This window comes from Ochlerotatus camptorhynchus, unplaced genomic scaffold (genome assembly GCF_037179485.1).
Source record: "Ochlerotatus camptorhynchus isolate MF236.1 unplaced genomic scaffold, CSIRO-AGI_Acam_v1.1 ptg000494l, whole genome shotgun sequence".
Taxonomy (NCBI): domain Eukaryota; kingdom Metazoa; phylum Arthropoda; class Insecta; order Diptera; family Culicidae; genus Ochlerotatus; species Ochlerotatus camptorhynchus.
Window position 1 is genome coordinate 1,757,357 of NW_027040979.1, and position 17,987 is coordinate 1,775,343.

General features: G+C 37.9%; 1 protein-coding gene across 1 annotated transcript in view; it reads right to left on the reverse strand.

Annotated features, from left to right (window-relative positions):
- The window catches only part of VGlut (Vesicular glutamate transporter), a 37,602-nt gene extending 19,819 nt beyond the window's left edge, over nucleotides 1–17,783 (reverse strand). Inside the window, exons 1-2 of the mRNA XM_065235556.1 lie at nucleotides 17,685–17,783; nucleotides 6,860–7,175 (exon numbers count right to left, since the gene is read on the reverse strand). Of these exons, the coding sequence (XP_065091628.1) occupies nucleotides 6,860–7,175; nucleotides 17,685–17,692 (324 nt within the window). The 5' untranslated portion in view covers nucleotides 17,693–17,783. The remainder of the gene's footprint in view (nucleotides 1–6,859; nucleotides 7,176–17,684) is intronic.
- Nucleotides 17,784–17,987: the final 204 nt, after the last annotated feature.

Below are 17,987 nucleotides of genomic sequence, written 5' to 3' on the forward strand. Positions count from 1 at the left end.
CAGCTAAAATTATGTTTTTCGAAATAATAAAACCAAAAAAATGGTATGATGACATGGTTCACTTGTAAGTTACAAGAAGAGGCTACAAAGTATGCGTTTGTAACATAAAACCTGTAAATTTTGCTTTCTATGAGTCACAATCAGCGATTTGCTGATCGCTGAGTGAGTGAGTGAGTGAGTGAGTGAGTGAGTGAGTGAGTGAGTGAGTGAGTGAGTGAGTGAGTGAGTGAGTGAGTGAGTGAGTGAGTGAGTGAGTGTGTGAAAAATCGCTGAAGTGAAATAAACAGGTTTAATATGTTAAACACATTCTTTGCAACCTCTTCTTGTATCTTACCAATTCAAAATATGATCATAGTATCTAATTATTTCATAATAAAAAAAAAACATTGTTTTAGCTGACATGAGTATTTGCAACCTAGCTGATGGATGTCTGTTTAGAGAGGGGTGTCATGATCCCAACCACTGGATCGAAACGTTGGCGATGATAATACTGTAATCAGCGCTTTTTCTTGAAGACTGAAAAGCCGAAGCAAAATTATCCGTCATAGGATGTTCTTACTTAGTGCCCCGAATAAGAATGCGAATAAGAATGAATAATCGTTTCTTAACTGATAAAAACAAAAAGTATTGCTGGATGTATTTATTTAACTCAACATATTATAAACTTAAAATAATATGTGAAATACAGGCAATGCCAATTGAGGAGGGGCGTAATTTTATTGGTTTGCCAGGGACGCTGCCAACCTTAAGTACATCTCATGGAGAGAGTGAACACACGTGATCCCCTTGATTCTATTTTGGATATTTCTCAGCGGAAATTTATGCGTATTATTCGTACAGGCTCACATGTCAATAATTTGCTATATCTTATGCAACTATATGAACACTGATGATGATGGTGATGATGATTGAGACTACAACTCAAGAAGAAAGGCGTCTACACATAGCAGTGGGCTATCCTATCAGAGCAACTTGGTCAAGCTCCACTAACAAGATCATACACAACTTGTGCTGTATGAGCATGATTGACCACCCGTAGATGCTACTCCGTTATTTCCAGATCAGCTGTAATTACACAGATAACCAATAGATGATGCATGGGAATAGCATTCACCCTCATCATGTAAAAACTGGTGATCACAAACTAGGCAATAGTAGCGTCGGCCGCGTCCGAACGCATGTCAAGAAAGGAATGTTTAGACGTTACACTCGCTTCGATAGGAGCCGAGAAATCCTCTGCACACTTAAAAATTATTACCGACTTCGGTGATGTTTTACCGAACTTTCAACGGCTGAACGTTCAGTCTTATCTTATCCTCATTTCAAAAGCTGTATCACCAAATTTAATTTCAATACACGGTCAGCTTTATTTAAATAACCGAGTCTTGCAATTGCGATGAATTTTTCCTTGTTTTGAAGCTTTAAAACTAATGAATTAAAATGTTTGATTTTAACCGACAAGTTCAGCTGTTGAAAATTCAGAAAAAAATTCCGAAGTCGGTAATCATTTCTGAGTGAGTGCACTTTCATGAGAAATAAGTGGGATGTTGGATAAATGGATTGGGTTTGCAGCAGAACTCGTTTTGGTAAACGATAAGCTGAATGGAGATCTTAAAGATCCTTCAACATGAGCAAGTTTGGATTGATCCCACGGTCTTCTATTGAGTAATCAAAAACGTATGCCGATAGGCAATAGAGCTCCTTATATTACAACACATCACTTGTGATCAAGTTGATGTAATTACAATGTATTCATACTGACAAAACAGAGAATAGTGAATCTTGAATGTGGAGATGCTTGAGATTAAGCTCAAAATGTTCTGCTTATAAAGCAAAATTGGTCGTTCTAAGGCCATCGAGCCTTCATATCACATCATTCCATCTATGATCGAGTTGTCAAATGACGACGCAATGAAAATTTTAACAAAACTCACGATAAGCAAGTAATGTGACTATAAATCTCCGTAATGTGAAAGGACCAAGGATTGATCTCTCACACTGAATTCAGATCACTTAAGCCGGTAAATTTTTACCGAGTTTTTGAACAGCTGAAAAAGTCTGTAAAACTTAAAATGACCGTTAGACGTAAGACATCAGTATAGTCGACATATTTTAATTTTTATCATTGAACTCAACTGGACTAACTGGACAAAGTCTGTACAAGTTTGGAATAATATTTCTAAAAATTTTAATTATTCACTGAATTTTAAACTTTTATCGGACTGTTCCGTAGTTCAAAAACTACCGAACTGCGGAGGCCTGGATTAGTGTGCACGTATATCTGCTCAGTAAACGAAAATGGTTGCCTAATGCAGCCGAGTCCCTCATATCAAAACACATCACTTTGGAACCAGGTGTTGCTATAACCATTCAAACCCGACGGTGGTGCCTCTTACACCCCCCCCCCCCCCTCACTTCCATCAACCGCTAAGACCATGAGACAAAAAGCAACGAACAAGCAATTAGGTCTGTATTAAATTCTACTGTTACGCGACATTGATTGTTTCGACTTGGTCCTTACGTAAGACGGTAACAGAACCCATAAAAGCTACACATTACCACCATGCCTCTTGCATCTCAATCACCGACGCGATGATTGTTCAAGCCCTGGCAAAAGAAGCTATTCAAATTAAATTACATCTCGGAAAGCAGTTAACAATGTTTTCCAAACTGAAGTAAGCGGGCGTAATATTTTTCTTAACTTATTATTTTTCCCGAATCATTACGCCCGAGCTCTTTCAGTTATGAATTTCTACAATAGCAGTCAGTTTTCTCAGCAAGATTCTACTATGTTTTTCCACCTGGGTCGAGGATCCATCACACCTTACCGACACTATCATTTTTCTTATATCACAACACTCCGACCAACCAGCACGTTCAGAAACAATCTTGTGCATAATGTAATCAAATATCAATATAAGCCTTAATGCACAAAAAGCAAAGCGCGACCAAACAAATCGTGACCGACTATTCCAAACACAACGAAATAAGCTAAATTTGAACTAGGAAAAAAACTAAAACCAAACAGTACATCATGTGCGATCGAGGCTACAAACGGATTGATTTTAACTGGGACAAACTTGCCATACCCAACAAACAATTTTAGCTGCAGACTAGCTTATACAGGCAAAAATTAGCTGCATGAGCCAATTTTCTGCTGTATAAGCTAATCTGCAGCTAAAATTGTTAGTTGGGTAATTAATCACAATCGATATACAATGGTGCGTTCACTTCATTTAAACGGCCCGGAATCTATCCTGCATACATAAAATGTATACACAGGGTATTTGACAGTATTTTTAAGTTTTTTTTTACGTAGAACTACGTCTTTGTCGACTATACTGGGGTGCAAACCAAAAAATATGTGTGGTGAAGGAGTTTTAAGTTGTGAACGCTTGTAAATTTGTCATTTATAAATGAAATTTAAATCCAAATACACCAATCGATAGGATATTACATTACGAACCTGCTGAAATAAATATTTTTTTTAATTTTTCTGTAGCTAAGCTTTTGAAAATGTACAAATGATAACTTTATCACTGTTTTCATGAAATAAGCCTTTTTCCCAAACCCAGCCATAATAAACGAATACCACTTGGTTGCACATCATTCTGCTTGAACCTGAAATGATATAAATCAGCGCTGCTCTCCTGCCTCTGCTCATTACCGCTTCGGCGTTGCACTAGGTCGTGCAGCAAGCAGGACCAAGTCAGCTGCCAAAGGTGGATCACGGTGTGTCCACCACAATGAGGAATGAGACTTGAAAAAAACGTGCATGTAAAACCCCCTCCCCCTTAACAACCTCTCCCCCTCCCCCTTAACATAACCCGAAAAAGACATGGACTATGACGATCATTTTTTTCCGGGAAATAAATTTTAAGCAAACCAATTATGTATAAATAATTAATTTTTTACATGCCGAGCCAACATTTTCCAAACAAAAAAATTGCTTAACAGGAGACATACTCGATGAATTATCAACAACTGACTGTAAAACATATCTGGTACCTCTGTATATCCTACTATATTGACATCCATCCTTTTTTTTACGTATTCTGCACAAAAGAAACTTTTTGCTCCGCCCCATTCATAAAAAAACGGCGGGAAATCCTATCAGGTTCAGTTGCACATCGTTCTGTTTGAACCTGAAAAGATTTAAACAGCGCTGCTGTCGTGCTTTTGCTCATTGTCGCCTCGGGCAATTATTAGTAAAAACAGAAGTTTTTCCCTTAATTTCTTCCTGCACCAAAACTTTCAAATTTGAAGAAAAAATGCTTGAAAGACATATTTGATTATATTATGTTGGTGAATTACACACAACTGACTTTAAAACATATCTGGTACCTCTATACATGAAATTATATTAACATACAAAGTCCATCCTTTTTTCCATATTATGTACGAGTATTCGGCCCAACTCCTACTAGACATAGAAATAATTGAATTTTGTTACAAACAAAGAACAATGAACTATCGGCTCCGTAAAGCTAACGCGATTGAGCCTTCCAAATAAATGAACTAGTTAAAAAAAAGAGCAGAAATGTGCTTATTCAATAAAAGCTTATTAAACTATTAGGGGGTCAGTCGGTAAAGGCGCAGCTACAAATCAAGACCATGCTTGAGGTGGCTGAGTTCGATTCCCGGTCCAGTCTCGGATTTTTTCGGGTTTGAAAATTTCTCGACACCCTTGGGCATAGAAGTATGATTAGACTTTGCCACACAATTATACCAAAGCAAAAATGGTATAGGCATCGAAAGCTCTCATTTAATAACTGTGGAAGTGCATCTAGAACACTAAGTTGAGAGCACGCAATAAGCTAATATGCAATAAGCTTGAAATGCGAAGAAGAAGAAGAAGTTAATCAGCTTTTATTATGCAAAATTAAAATTTTTGGCAGTCTCTAGACGTCACCCCGATTCCGAGAATACCCATATTCAAGGGTTTTTGACAGTACTTCCAGTTTTATATAACCGGAAGTAGTCGTCTTGTAAATCAAGATGGCGTCGGTCATCGATTTTCGGTCTCAAGACGTAAAGGATGTACAACATCAAATTGCATGACGGAAAAAAACGCTGTAGAAAAATACCCATTGGGTATTTTCTCTTGAAAATTAGGGTAGAAGTAGTTTAGAGTGTATTGTATACACTGTATTTTTATCGCTGTCAGTTTTTCGAAAGTTGGAAAAAATGGTGTCACCCGAAAAGCAACGTCGTGAATTGATTTTGTTCAAGCACCTGGAAAATCATCAAATCTCTCATCGGGACATCGGAAAACAACTCGAAATTGTGCAGTCAATGGTGAGTCGTGTGATTAAACGTTACTACGAAATTCTGAGATGTATCGATTTTGATACTGGTTATTTGCGATTGACAAATACCTGCTAGCAGTCATTTTTATAAAAATCGGAACGCTAAAAGCTCCACCCGAAACCGATATGGATTTAATATATTCCACCCATTCCCAAGCTCAAACAACAAGAGCACATCCATTTCCCGTCATAACACCGCTCCGGAAGCAACCGGAAGTATATCGCACTTGATCGAATCCACCCCTCGTCAGACGGGAGCGCAACGCTCGTTTCGCCATTCGTTCCATTTAACACTTGAATCCGCAATATCACATCCATACCAAGCAACGGAAAAAAAACTTCTCTTTGTCGCCAGAACGGCGCCACCCGAATCTAGAACATTTCTTGCCAGTGCAGTCTCCCGTTGCCCTCGTTCACTTCTTCAGACGCTCCATCCGGTTCGCTTTCCCCACGCTATGACGCATGTTTTATTACAATGTTGTCGAGCTCATCGCACACAAACCGAAATCCATGCCAAGTCACCAAGAAAAGGAAACGGATCTTCTTCACGGGCAGCCAGCCAGCCAGGCAGCCAGTCGGTCTGCCCGGCATGAATAAAAAATTATCATCTTTTGTGACGCGTATTACGGAATAAATGCTTCCATTATGTTCGACTTCATAAAATTTCATATCTCTCCTGCCGCTGCCTGCCTGCGCATTTCCCTTTTGTAATGCTCCCTTTGACTAGCCATTTCCATTTGTGGGGGACTCCTCCTGTCACCATTATCGTCATCTTTCGATCGGGGATTTTCCCATTGATGTACCGTCGCATCATCATTGTCGTCGTTGGCTCATTACCATCGGTTTTCGTACGAATTCATTAGTCTTTTCGCAATCGACAGCAAAAATGGGTGGTAGAATATTTTCATTAAAATGAGCGTGATGAACGACGGGAACATTTTGATTCTGCAAAACGAATAATCAATATTTGCTCTGACTTCCGATATGGTTATCGAAAGTTTTTAAAAAGGTTCATATAGGTATTGTTTCAGTTTCTTTCTCTTTCGCTTTTCCTTTTAAATTCCATTTTTGGTTCCATGTTCGTTGAATTTTCGTTTACATTTCAATCCTATTTTCATTTTATCTTCGTTCCTTTTAAATTCCATTTTGATTCCAATTTCGTTCTTTTTTTTATTCTAGAGACTTAACCCTAGAAATTCATAATATCTGTTTTTTATTCATTTCGTTCCATTTCCATTTAGCTCCACAATTTGTCCATTGGCCAAAATCGTTTCAATCCCAAATAACACCAGCTCCAGCGAATTCCATTTAGATGTCCAATCATCGTTCTTGGCGTGACTCCCAATCAACCAGTTCATCGGTGTGGAAAGATATAACTCATTAAACCCCCTCCCCCAGGGTGAACCCTTTTTCGCTAATTCCGGTCATCGGCACGTGTCCCGTTGGAAATCACGTTCGACAAAGGATCAAAAAATACCAGCCATCAAATCACCGACTGATAACGCCCAACTACCTCTACCTACCGTTCACGTGCTCACTCATTAACTCACCGCATTTTCAAACTGGAGCTTGGCCATGCCCATGTTGCAGCGCATGCCGAAGGAAATGATGAACCCCAGACAGGTCATCAGGGCGATCGTGAAGCGGGTAGTTTTAATGCAGGGACACTGTGCCTTCACGTACTTGTCTATGTGTCGCAGTGGTGGCCGTTCGATTTCGTCAAACGACATCGGTGAATCGGCGCCACCGTCGTCCACTCCGTAGTCACCGTTAGCACCATCACCGCCGCCGCCACCTGGGCCCTTTCCGTTGCCATCCATCTGGTCGTAGCCATGCTTTGGCATTTCGAACTTTTCGAAGCCCATTCTGGAATGGAGAATAGAAATGGATTATTAGTTGGTGATGGATTCGATGTTCACCAAAGCAATTTGAAAATACTTTACAGTTTGGCTTGGATCACTTGTGTTTTTAAAGACTTGTAATTTTTAGTAAATAACGAACAACGATATACAGGAAGAATTCATAATGACAAAATGATTCGTTAAAACGAGCTTAGACGAGGCAAGTGAGTTGACTTCATCTCAAACCCGATTTGGTAGTTGGCGTCAGGGTTCTGCATTTTCGAATTAAAGAAAAGAATTGCTTCATTTTGAGCAATATCATTTTCGTTTAAGTCATTGAGTTTCTTTTTATCGAGTCACGCTGAACATTCCTTCTGTCAAACATGTCTTGACTGTCGCTTGTATCAGTTCATTTCATTTGAAGCAAAGACTTGTTTAAATTGACGCGATGAATGACTAAAAAACTGCTTCCTTCGTTTTTACCACTTTCTTTACAATTTGGGGCTCATTCGACTTGTCACGCGTCGCGTCGTCAGGCATCAAAATATAGTATCCAGATTGTACCCACACACTATCAATTGCCGATAGGGATGGCTTCCGGATTATATGTACACCCAAACGGTGGATGTAAGATTCGCTTACAATTATGTGGGATTCATCATAAGAGGATGTAAGTGGAGACCGCATGAACCGAGGATGCAATATACCTAGCTGCGGTCCAATGCAAGAGAATTGGAGACCGAAAAATGTGGAGTGTATTAGTGAGGTAAATTAGTTATGTCGAAAAAAATAGCAAACAGACTGCCGACTGGACTCGAACCACGAACGTTGCGATTATCAGACCTGTGTTTTCTCCACTGCTCTCTCCATGCTTCTGAATAAGGACTGCCTAAAAGCAAACATGAAGCGCTCATTCTCTCGCATACTCGACTTCGTATGCTTTTTCTGCTGGAGAGATTCGAGACAAGTGTGTGCGTCGTTCTACAATGTTCTACAATGTGCGTCGTTCTACAAGCTTACTGGTATTGTCGAAAGCGTAGATAGAACACGAAATAAAAAAGACAAAAAATCATTACATCGCCTGCATGGTCAATTTCTAACATTCGTTGCGATGTTCATGAACAGAGGATGATAGGAAACGGAACTAACATTCGTTGTAATAGATTTTTGGTTTGCGTGTAGTAATAAAATGTTATTTTATATTAAACGAAAACTAAATTAACGAGGTTATTCTGGAGTTCATCGGGCTCAGGAAAAGTCTCAAATACCCTACAATATGGGTATTTTTGGAACGTGTACTTTGACGCCATTTTGGAATCCAATATGGCGGTTATCGGATTTCACATAAAGTACGGACATCAAATTCTGGCGTCTAGATGTTTCCTCGATTGTAAAAATACCCACATAGATCGGTATTTGAGAGTATTTCTCACTTCTTCTGAAACAAAGCCGCCATCTTAGATTTTAAAATGGCGTCAAACATCGGTTTCTGGCTTCTAAATGTTACTGGGATTTCGAAAATACCCACATTGATGAGGATTTGGCAGTATTTCTCACTTTTTCTGAAATCAGAAGTCACCATCTTGGATTTAAAGGTGGTGTCTGAAATCGATTTTCAGCATCTACGTGTCATCCATATTTTAAGGTATTTGACACTTGAATTTCAAAATGGCGTCAGATATCGATTTTCATTCTCTAGATATCATCACGATTCCAAAAATACCTTAATGGTGATGTAAACATCCATGCATGCAAACATTCATGCATGCAAACATTCATGCATGTAAACTTAATTTTCAAGTAAACTAGCAACTTGCAAGAAATGTTGCTTTCAAATGTAGACGGCGTGCACTTTTTGCCTGTAGATTTTAAGAAAAACGCCAAATCTCCTCGTACATTGTACGAGTTAGGTAAAGAAGTATGCGTTTGACTATTACTGTCGCATTAATGGCCCTTCACTCATTTTCAACTTCAATTCAATTTTTATACTACCGTACTCTAGCGAAACTATCTACCTACGTTCTCAGACCATTCTCTAGTTAATAAATTATCACACTAAAGCTTCATATTAGATAGAATTTCACGTATGAAGGAACATAAAAACACTTTGAAAGTATTTCCCACTTTTCTGAAATCGGACACCGCCATCATGGATTTAAAAATGGCGTCGGTCATTGATTTCCGACCTCTAAACGTCATCTAGATTAAAACAATACTTATATTGATGAGTATTTGACAGTATTTCCCACTTTTTTCTGAAATCGGAAGCCACCATCTTAGATTTCAATCGCCTCTAGATGTCATCGTGATTTAAAAAATACCTATTTTAATGGGTATTTGACAGTATTTCAAATTCAAAATTAAAAAAAATCTTATTATTTGATATTATCCTTAATAATTTTCACTTTTCTGTTAAACTGCGGAGTTTCATAATACTGTTTAGGGCATGTTCCATGAATTAAAAAGGGAGCTATATAGGTCGTTAGGTAAGTGTTCCATATAAATCTTTAAAATGTGTACGGATAATGGTCTAGTGAAGGGAGAGGTGACAATTTCCAAATATCGAAATACGGTAGACTTTTTTTTCCACTTTTTACGGGGTTTTTTTTCATAACGTAATTTATGAACAGACCCTATACATCGTGGTATAATGCATACTTGTTTCCAATTTAAACTTGATCAATACCGCTTTCTCCTCCGCCAACCTGAACGTTACATCCATGTCACCTGAATTTGCATCCAGTGATTTCACGAAATTGGCAATCTCACCCATAGTGGGCTTTGCAATGCCATTTGAATAGGCAAAAGAAAGGATGTTCTTTACCGAGCTGGAGGCAAAAAACAAAGCGCACCAAAAGAATAATGTGATCGAGTGAACAACTGTCGATAGCACGATCGAAACCGAGAATTTTTTTTTAACTGTACTGTTCATATATAGCTATGTTTTTAAGATTTAGTAAGATAAACTAAAAAAATAACATCCAAAATAAATGAAACGTGCAACTCTACACCAATCCAACTAAAAGTCACAACCACTATCGTCGCAATCAATCAAACAAAATCAGCTTCGAGTAATTATGGATTAACGCACGTCCTATTTGTCTTCACTCGTGCCGATAATGCTTGAGAAAATCACCAAATGACTTGTGCTCCCGCATCTCGCCGCCTACAGGATTAAGAGCCCAGTTGTCGCCGTCGAGAAAACTATTCGCCAAAACAAACAAGGCGAGATTTGATCCGACCAACCGAGATCATTTCTTTATGATGAAAGTTCCATGGAAGCACCGTAAAAGGGAAGAGAGTAAAACACAAAACTCTCGAAAGCGGATATTGGCAAACAATATTATTAATACCGAAAAAGTAACTTAATTATGTTTGCCGATGATAAGTCTGGTCGACTTTGTCGTGGCCAAGGGGGTGCCGGCTAGGATCCGAGGATTTATTGCTTCACATGGGACTGAATGATGGGGCTGCTGCCGAACAAGGGAAACCAGAAAAACAAGTTATGACGCATCGATGGGTGGGTGGAAGAAAAAGTCGTTAGGGATTTCTGTTTGTCACCGTAGTGTTTTGGATCAAGTGGATTTGAATCTATGCGAAGGAAGGCATGATTTCAAAAATATTTATTGGGTGACATTCATCAACTCAATTATTTCTTTCAGTACGTGCAGAATCATTATTTTTTATGGAATGTCGTTAAATGTTTGAGTTCCCCCAATGTTCTCAACCTTCAGTGCAGAATATCGTCGCTATCCTCGTCATCACTACCAGATGAAATAGTGACTTCCTCGCAGAACAAAAAGCCTCCTTCCTACAATTCCGGTGGACAAATTATCAATTACATTACATTGTCTTGTCGAGTGCTCGTTCATTTCCATCTCCCTACACTCGGACAGGATGTGGCCTCTTTTCCAACATCTCTCCAGCCGAGAGAGACCACCCACCACTGCCAGAACATGATGGTGAAAACCGAATTCCAGCGGGGTCTTGTTTTGCACGCATAAACGGAACGATTCATCATCTCGGCGGGAGGGAAAACGCGAATCTAATTCATTCAGACGCGCCCGTTACAGGAACCACGCTGGCTGTGGACGGATCATGACGTGTATTCATATTTCCTTCTCCACCTCGAAGTCCTAGCAGCGGTCTCGTCTTCGTCTTCCTTCCGACACGGAGAAAGTGTGAATCTTGCATAAAGGCTGACGCGGATCTTTGAAGCACTTGAACGGAACACTTTTCCTCCATGAATGATCGAAGAAAAGCAAGCAGTGGAAGAATCCAACCAACCATCTTCCTCTGAAGTGGAATGGAAATGTAAAGCAATTTGTGTGCACGGAAATGACATTAAGTGGGCTTTTTCATTTAATTTCACTTTTCTATTTGCTTTGCGTCTTCGGTGGGGTCTTCTCTAGACCTGACGACATTCGTCGATGGGACGGAGAAAAAAAAAGTTGAACATTATTAACCCTCTACTGCCCGAATCATGGCTCAACTATTCCAGAAGCTTTGAATAATATTTAGATAATATTAAACTATTTAGATCTTGTTAAATTAGAAGTAAGTATATAGCAACTTTAGAGCTGAAAAAATATATATAAAACATTTTCCAGTTTTAACTAAACTGGAACACCTGAAACAAGAATTCAAAATCAAATAAAAATTTAAGGGCAGTTTTAGAAATCATTGTATTGCAAATTAATCCGAGCCTTGAATTTCAAGAAATCATTGTTTACAAAAGCTGTTACATGCTAATTCCAGCTATATCTAGAATTGGCAAGGGCGTAGCCAGCTTTTGAAATATAGGAGCGTAAACATATTTTTATACGATGGAGGATTAGGCCGAATAAGAGTTGAAGGTGTCACTAGGTTAAATAAGTAATTTAACAGAAATTGAAATTTTCATGGCGACCAGCATAAAGGGTGGAACGGTAAAGAATTGGTCGACTCAAATTTGGTGATTTTTTTCAATCATGCATTTAAAAAACTTGAGCACCCCTTATTTTGTAGGTATGTTCCAATCCGGGAGCAACTTGACAACTCCAGTATATTGCCAGTGTACCCCGACAATTTGGTGCTGGTGACTTTCACAAGTTTCAGAAGGATTATCTGAATAGGGCGAATGCGGAAATGATGAACAGTAATTAAAATCCAAGCTTGAAATTAATATCATTGTCGCGCGCCCACCAAACCGGAATGCTGATGCCAAAATTAACATTAGTGACATAGGAAGTCCACTGATGCCAGCAAGAAATGTCCTTTTGGTTTTTCAGTTGTATGCACAATTAATAATCAGTTCATGGAACTTTTTTTACAGTCTCGTGTGTCTTTGAGCAGAACAGGACCAAAAACTTAAACATATGATTTGTAAAACGAAAATATGTAATTGTCATCGAATTAACCGAAACATATGAGAATTGGACGAGGAATATTATCGGTGATTTTGACGCTATTACCAACCGATGGAAACTAACGGTTAACAATTGTATAAATTTGTCGGATTAGCGGGGGGATACTGTAATAAGTACGCTCTTACTCGCTGCAAAACCATTATTGTTTTGTTCATCATCGACGATAACAATAATATCATAGAGGTAACTAGGAAAATCCACTAACCCCTCATTACATCTGTCAAACTTTCATAGCGAATCAAAACAAACATTGTGTAGTAGTAGAATTTCGACTAGAATGGGGTACGTTAATCGTTTGCTTGGGACCAATAGGCTAGTCAAGTAGTGAGCCAATTTAAGATCGTTAGTTTCGTATTGATTGTTGGTACAACGGTACTGCTTTGTATGTCTGTCAATGGTATAAGAGACTGTGATGTCGGATTAGGAAGAGCTAGAGTAGGAAGATACCACAGAGGTAACTCTAAGACCAGAAGGTCCCGAAAAAACGTGTTCAACATTTTGGGTGAGCTTTGGTACTCTCTTCGATCCCAAGCTAATCGATGCACCCTTTGAAACATAAGAAAATCCACGTACCCCTCATTTTATCTGTCAAACTTTCATAGCGGATCAAAACAAACATAGCGTAGTACTAGAATTACGATTAGAGCGGGGTATGTTAATGGATTTGCGTGGGACCAATAGGCTAGTCAAGCAGTGAGCCAATTTAAAATCGTTAGCTTCCAACTGGTTGACTGTACTCTTTTAAGAAAGTACCTCAAATTGTACATTTTGCAGTACTAGCTGCGTACAGTCCCAGACAACCAAAATGCACGTATATTCAAAGTTATTTTTGTGATATACAAACATATATACAAACAATCAAATCGTAAAGAATGCAAAAAAAATGGCTTACACGTACAAAAGTGGAGGCCATATACGTGCAATTGTTAATTTATTTTTAAACGAGTTTATTTAACAGCATATACGATTTAATATGTAATAACAAATTTATTTTGAAAAGTTTTACGATGTTATCCGATTTAATTTGTGATACAGTACGATGAAAAAATGATTCATCGGAAATAAGTCGGAAATTTGCATTCTATACGATTTAACTTAAACGTAATGCGATGCATGTCATTCTTATATGCGATGTTGACTTAAACTGTGGTAATTTACGATACTTACTGTACATTGTTATACGACTTCTGGTTGTCTGGGGTAGTATCAACCAGTGGAAACTAACGATTTTAAATTGGTTCACTACATGGCTAGCCTATTGGTTCCAAGTACATCTATAAGTGTACCCCATTATAGTTAAAATTCTAGTGCTACACTATGTTTGTTTTGATAACAGATAAAATGTGGGGCTCATGGATTTTTCTATGTTTCGAGGGGCGCATCGATTAGCTTGAGACCGAAGAGAGTACCAGAGCTGAGCCAAAAAGTTGAGCACGTTTCTTCGGAACCTTCTGGTCTTAGAGTTACCTCTATGGTACAGTGGTGAACTTTGAGTGTCTTTCTAAGGCCTTAAATACATTAAGCTAAATATATGCGTAATATATCATGTAATTTGACTAATTTTCAATTTCAGCAGTTTACTTTACTTAACCATTAGAGAAACACGGAAAGTGAACATTTTTTTTTTTACGAGTCCAGGACAAGCCTTCATTGCACAGCTATGCTCAAAGCAATAATCTGAAGGATAATAAAATTCAAGAGAAAAAATATCTGAAGAAACCAAAGTATTTTAATTGCCATTCGATGATATAAGAAGATGTAACTCGGTTCAATTTGAATGGAATTATTTCATTTCACCATGAAAATTATAAATTAGCTCTATTCATATGGCACTCTTGTCTGTTGTTTGACATCCACACATGGTGAAACCAAAAGTTGGATTTCCATAGAGAAATACCGTTGCGGCGGTTAAGGCCAATCCCTTTGTTTATGTCGTGTGGCGACATCTACTATTTGCAAGTGGGTACGTGAAACTTATGGTATCTGTCACCTTGCCGGGGACTTGCGTCCCAATGACGCGTTCATCTAGATAAAATTGATAAATAGCAGATTTTAAGCGATGGGCCCAATCTTCGATCCATGGTCAACATTAATGCCATTTCCCCTATATAAAAATGAATTTCTGTCTGTCTGTCTGTCTGAACCTTATAGACTGGGAAACTACTGAACCGATCGGCATGAAAATTTGTATGCAGGGGTTTTTTGGGCCGGGAAAGGTTCTTATGACAGTTCGAGACCCCTCCCCCTCTGTAGGGGGGTGGGGGGTTCCCATAATAATGAAACAGAAATTTCTGCATAACTCGAGAACTAATCAAGCAAATGGAACCAGATTCTACATGTGGAGGTCATATGGAGTAGAGGGGGGGGGGAGGGGGGCTAGGTACGATATAGCATGTTTTTTTAATCGGTGTATAAACTCAAGCTAATATTGAATCCCGAACAAGACCGGGCACACTCAGTTAGTTCAGCATAAAACCAAATGCGATTAAGCCAAAAGCATCACTAAGTTAAATGAGTGAATAAAAAGCCGCAAAATGTTTCTAAATTTTAAGTACCTTAAACATTGGCATCGAACTCTTTACAGATTTTCGTTTAGAATGTTCTAATCAATATTTATTAAAATTCATTTCAGTTCTTTTCAGGAATCCTGTTCAATAAATTTGAGAGTCTTTTCGGAATTACCCTTAAATTTTTTTATAAGAGTCCAGAAACTCAAGTCTGAACAATCCTTACACAAAGTATGAAATTCAACCTAAGATTTAGTGTGGGTTTTTAGATTCTTCCAGGAATTCAATAAAGCATTCAGTTATAATTCTACAATTGAATCGCTTGAATTTTCCATATTACGAAATTATCCCTAGAATAAGAATCATAAGAATCTTCTCAGCATTTATTTGAAATTTTACTCTCAACATTTGATTCCCTTGGATTTCTTCTCAGAATGCCCTTGGAACTCTCCTTAGAATTAACTTGAACTTATCTTAGAATTTGCTATAGAATTGTTTTGGAACTATCCTCAGATGTCAATATCCTCGGAACATCCATGGAATTATCTTTAAAACTTTTTTTTTTTTTTAATTCTTTATTTAAGAGATTTTTAGCCTTAGACCTTTAAAACTCTCAAAATAAATCTCAGAACTTATTACGAATATGTATTCGAAAATGACCAGGAATTCATGTCAACCTTTTAAATTAACGCGGCGCCAATGCTGTAGTGCTAAGCGTGACTGTCTCTCACCCCAAAAGGCCTAGGTCAAATACCAGCCGGTGGCGCAGGGATTTTGTGAGACATAAAATCTCTGATAAAGCCGATGGTCTCTGTACTGAGTACCAATGCTACCGATACCAGAGGCAGCTCTCACACCTGAACCCTACCTATCGATCAATCAACTCATGGACCGGGGACCAACGGCTTTACTTCCCTCCCGAAGGAAGGAGTGATCGGAGATGTTATGCCTCAGAACATCCCGGTGGCGCTGACTGAGATTGAACCCAGACCTGCTGGTGTGAGAGGTAATCACGCTTACCACTACACCACCGGCACCCCTAAAAACTAGTGTAATCGGTGTACTTTAACTGCATGAAAAGATTAAGCAACTGTTATTTTCTTAGAATAATACAACGTATAATTCGCACTAAAAAATTAGAAGTTGTGCGACGTTCGATGTTTTGAATTGACTTCTCCGATTTGCACATTTTTTTTTTCGTAAAAACCTTGTAAAATAATCAAAATAGCATCCATGAAATTTTTCAAAAAAAAAAAAAAAAATATGGGTGGGAACGACATTTATGATCGAAATGATGCCTGAGACAAAGTTGTAGAGAAAAATAATGGGTTTCTGTGAAAGATAATCAAAATATGTATTTAATTTATTTTAAGAAAAAAAAAATAAAAATAAATCTTAATACTCAATTATCTCAGAATGTTCATGTCTGGCAGCTAAATGTACGCTTTGCTGCTTACAACACGTCTTTATGACGGATCGAAGGCGTGTTGCACGAGAATATAATTTTCATGCCATTGGCAAGAACATGATAGATAATTATAAGCGGAGTTGGTCAAGCTAAGAAGTCATTTGTCTACCACGCAAAGGACCCGTGTTCGAATCCCATGCTCAAGTTTTGTTTTGTTTGTTTTTTGCTGCTGGTTTTTATGATGTTTCCAAAACATGTTATAAGACCAGTAATTAGTTTAATAAGCTCCGTGTCTTGCGCTTTTTAGGTTGTATAAATGTATTAAATAATGTATATTGAAGTATTATAGATTCTTTACGTAAGTCATTGAAAAGTATTTTCAACTTCTTTTTGACAAGCCGTGTTGCTTGGGATGCAAAGTTTCCTGAAAATCGGAGATGGTCAAGTTTTTTCGATTCGTCATTTGGCGTGGAACTGCTATGAAACGATTCGCAGTTTACTGAAGGTAAAAGTGACCTAGTGGGTAAATTAAAATGTCAAAAATGGTAGTCTCTGAGACATGACTTCAGATTGCAAAAAGCTCTCGTCGATGTTTTCCTTTTATTATTTCACACAAATCAAAGAGAGCTTTTTTTTCAATCTGAAGTGACTCAGAGATCACAATTTTTTTATTTTTTTTTTATCATCTCGCTAGGTCACTTTCATTTTATTCCTGAGTAATTGATGTTGCATGGAGATGGGAAAAGGGGGATTCAATAATTTAAAATGAAAATTAATAACGAATATTCCTTAACAAAGAGCCAAATATCTCTGAATGACAAGTAATGAATTTGATATTATACAATATATTAGGTATGATCATAAGGGTGGGTCAGCTTTACAACTTCTTGTTACCCGCTGCTCTTTCGATCTGTATTGAGGTCCTCAAAAATTGTGCTTAATTTGAACGGATTTTGTTGCGATCTGGATATGCAGGATAGCTTAAAATTTTGTATGGGAAAAAGTATGGGAAACGGAGAAAAACTATTCATTTACATTATCAACAATTAACGTATTACTAAATATTTCCCATAACTGGGACATTAATTAGGCAATGAATGCAGATGAACTTTATCGAAGACCACAGGGGGTTGTGAACCAACATACAAACTTGACCCACCCTAATGTTAATGATTGTACAGGATGTTAGAAAAATAAATCACAATACTTACTGATGCATTTTCACTACAATAACAGTTTGACTATTTTACAGACACTACAAATATACAATCATGCAAGTGTTTGTGACTGTGTTGTGTGTAAGATGCTATCTCTACTTTTCACAATTGCTTTGTTGTGCAAACTGTCTTCATCTGAAATTAAAAGTTTACCATTTAGTACATATATTTAGTGCAGATAAAAGAATACAGTAATTGATAGTTATAATTAAACATGCAAAACAACAAAAATAGCACTGGGTAAGGGTAAAGCACAAAGGTAAGATAAGTTATCGAGATCATTTTTTAAGCCCCGGA